The sequence below is a fragment of the Chenopodium album genome, chromosome 19 (assembly GCF_948465745.1).
Source record: "Chenopodium album chromosome 19, dcCheAlbu1.1, whole genome shotgun sequence".
Taxonomy (NCBI): domain Eukaryota; kingdom Viridiplantae; phylum Streptophyta; class Magnoliopsida; order Caryophyllales; family Amaranthaceae; genus Chenopodium; species Chenopodium album.
The window spans coordinates 23,341,567-23,345,257 of record NC_137852.1 but is presented as its reverse complement, the minus strand read 5'-3'; the positions used below and the strand labels follow the sequence as shown (position 1 = coordinate 23,345,257).

The following is a 3,691-nucleotide window of genomic DNA, read 5'->3' as shown; positions in this document are numbered from 1 at the left end:
ACGGATCTTTATCTCAAGATTGTGGGTTTTCTAAAAACTTGACTAAACAAGGGGTTAGGATCCACATCAATTTGGTATCAGATTACAGGCGTCCTAAGGGAAATATCGCTCCACTTTTACGCTGCCAGAAAATCCAGTTCGCAGGTGCTAAAGTTTTATTCTGTTTCTTTTTTGTTTTTGCGAATTTTTCTGTGTTTCTTTCGTAGAATTAGACCTACTGTGTGTGTACTTTGATACTGGAGAGTTTGAGAAATTTGTTATTACGTTTGCTATTTTATCTGCAATTATTTGCTCAACTGGTCCAGAATCGGGGAAATCCTGCGCGGTTGAAAGTTTTTGATTACTGCGACTTCGTTATTGATCTTTTTCCAGAAATTCCAATTGGAGTGTGTTCTAAAAACATTAAATTTATTTTCTGGGAATTTTGGTTACATTTGACACATTAACAAATTCATAGTGTCGTATTCTGTTGGCTACAAGTTCCTGCCTTTATTCTGTCAACTTGTGGTGCTTTTCTTTGGTTCGTGTGGGTTACCATCATGGATGAACAGTTGTATAAACGACTCATGGATGATTTTCAGAAGAGGTTTGATATTATAGACCGAAGAACCGAACAACTACAGGATCAAACCGATTCTAGGTTCGATGCTTTCGCCAAACTACTTCAAGGAAACAAAAAGAAGAAAAAGTAGATGGACAGCGACGATGACTCTTCTAGTAATGATGAGAGTGATGCTAAACACTCTACGATTGATGACAGGGGTATCAAACTCGATGACTTTACTGGCCTTGGAAGTCCAGAAGACTTTCTTGAGTGGGAGAGACAAGTAGAGAAGATTTCTGACTATAAAGGGTTTGATGATGCAAACAGGTTCAAAATTGCTTACATACGCCTCACAAAAAACGCAGGTGCATGGTTTGAATCCCTCAAAGCAAGACGTGCTAGAGCAGGTAAGAAAAAGATCTCAACTTGGACTGATTTGAAGCGTAAATTGCGTACCAAGTATCTACCTGATGATTTTGAGCAAATTCAATACTTAAAATTGACCACTCTAACACAAGATACTTTGAGTGTGAATGAGTATATTGCTGAATTTGATAGATTAACTTCTATTTGTGATTTAAATGAAAAAGAACCCATGCGTATTGCTCGTTTCATTAAGGGTCTCCATAGGCCTATTGCTAAAAAGATTGAATTAAGCGTTTACAACTCTTTCAATGATGTATGCAAATTGGCCCTAAAAATTGAGAGTCATTGGAATGAAGATAAGAAGAGTGGACCGTATGCTAGCAAAGGGGCTGGTTCATCCAAGCCTAGTTCATCTCATGCTACTACTTCTAGCTCATACAAAGCTCAATATAAGGGTTTTGACTCAAAGAAAGACACGGCCAGAACAGAAGAAAAGAAAGTTGTTGAGAAACAGAAAGTGTTCGTGCCACGTGAGGAATACGAGAGTAGAAGGAAGTGCTTTAAGTGCCAAGGGAAGGGGCACATTGCTAGTGAATGCCCTAACAGAAAAGCTCTTACGGTGAAGCAATATGATGAGTGGGAGGAGGATGAAAAACACTTGATAATCCTCCCTGAATCCGAAAAAGAAGATGAGTTGCTTGAAGAGGAGGAGGATGAAGAGGTTTTTGCGGCAGAGGGTGAGAAAACATTAGTAGTTCGAAGGGTACTACATGCTGAAACTACTCCAAACCTTGATCAAAGGGAGAATTTGTTCCATACTAGATGCATCGTGGGTGATACTACTTGCAAGGTGATAGTGGATAGTGGGTCATGCACGAATGTGGCCTCGACTGAGATGGTGAGTAAACTGAAGCTACCAACCCGTGATCATGTAAAACCCTACAAACTGAGCTGGCTTGATGATTCTAAAGGCCTACGTGTGAAGAAACAAGCATTGGTGAACTTCTCAATTGGAAACTACAAAGAAGAACTATGGTGTGATGTGGTTCCAATGAGTGCTTGTCATCTACTTTTAGGGAGATCTTGGCAATTTGATAGAAAGGTGAAACATGATGGAGAGACCAATGTGTATACGATCAAGGTGGGCAACAAACGAATTCATTTACAGCCTTTATCTCCAAAAACGTGTGAATTGAGCTCAAAAGAGCAATCGAAATCAAGCATGTTCTTAAGTGCAAAGGAGCTAGAAAGAGAGTTAGAGGAGGGTGCCACGGCCTATGCGTTGGTGGTTAAGGATTCCAGGACTAATAGAGCTCCAATAGATCAAACTCTTACTGATTTGCTAGGAGAATTCAATGATGTGTTCCCGGAAGAGTTACCTAAGGGTTTGCCACCTCTAAGGGGTATTGAGCATGCTATTGATCTCATTCCAGGAGCCCCATTACCGAATAAACCCGCTTATAGATGTGATCCCGAAGCTTCAAAGGAGTTACAAAGACAAATTGAAGAGTTGATTGAAAGGGGTTATGTAAGGGAGAGCATGAGTCCTTGTGCAGTTCCAGCTTTGCTCGTACCAAAGAAAGATGGGACATGGAGGATGTGTATTGATTCGAGAGCTGTGAATAATATCACAATTAAATACCGCTTTCCTATGCCTAGACTTGAAGATATGCTAGATGAACTCCATGGCGCAACAATTTTTTCTAAACTCGACTTGAGAAGTGGATATCATCAAATGCGAATTAGAGAAGGAGATGAATGGAAGACGGCTTTCAAAACTAAACAAGGCTTATATGAGTGGATGGTGATGCCTTTTGGTCTTTGTAATGCCCCAAGTTCTTTCATGCGCCTTATGAATGAGGTACTACGTCCTTTCTTAAACAAGTTTATTGTCGTTTATCTTGATGATATTCTAGTTTACAGTAGGGATGATGTGGATCCTAACCCCTTGTTTAGTCAAGTTTTTAGAAAACCCACAATCTTGAGATAAAGATCCGTTCTTGAACCCTTTCTTGAAGATTCAATGTAGAAACGAACCGATATGACAAGGAATTCGACCACCTCCTGGAACGAATTACTTGACTGATCAAATACCTAGACCACCTCCTGGAACTAAGTAGTTTGATGTTCTTAACTCTCAACTCACCTCCTGAATTGATGATTAAGTAAGCACGCAAGAGAACTCACGCAAGAACAATGCACAAAGTCTGAATTTTATTCGAATGTAATGTGTAAAAGATTACAGCCTTTGTGCCTTATTTATAGGCTAAGAAACTACTAAAATCTACTAGGATTAGATTTCCTAAGTTGGTTAGGACTTCCCTAAATCAACCTAAATCACACGCCCAAGTGAACTTGGACCCCAAGCAATCCAAAACAGCCTTGGACGCCAAGTACCTCCAAGTCAGCTCCTTACACGTTTTCTAGTAGATGTTGTAATCTTAGACTTTCCTAAATTACATCAAACTCTAATTTAAGGAAAATAAGATTGAAAACAAGTAATTAAACTAAGCCAAACCAAGTAAAACGAATCCAAGTGGATCCCAAAACCTTGGGGCCAAAACTAGAAAGCATCTAAAGATAGAATAGGAATAACAACTCCCATCCTAGGTAGAACCTAGGATTTCGGCCTCTTGAGCTTGACTTGCTGTCCATGTGAGCTTTGTCACCCAAGCTTGCTTCTTATCAACATCAAAGCCCATAGGGTTGAGTAGTAGAGTGATAGGCTCTTCAAAAGAATTGCCCTTTGCATTCACATCAAAAACACATTCAAACAAAGCT

The 3,691-nt window shown here is 39.7% G+C and overlaps 1 protein-coding gene across 1 annotated transcript; it reads left to right on the top strand.

Moving 5' to 3' along the window:
- The first annotated feature begins 692 nt into the window (after positions 1-692).
- Positions 693-2,900, top strand: LOC145594192 (uncharacterized). Its single transcript, XM_081650527.1, has one exon. The coding sequence runs from the start codon at positions 693-695 to the stop codon at positions 2,898-2,900; it is 2,208 nt and encodes a 735-aa protein (XP_081506653.1).
- The last annotated feature ends 791 nt before the right edge of the window (positions 2,901-3,691 follow it).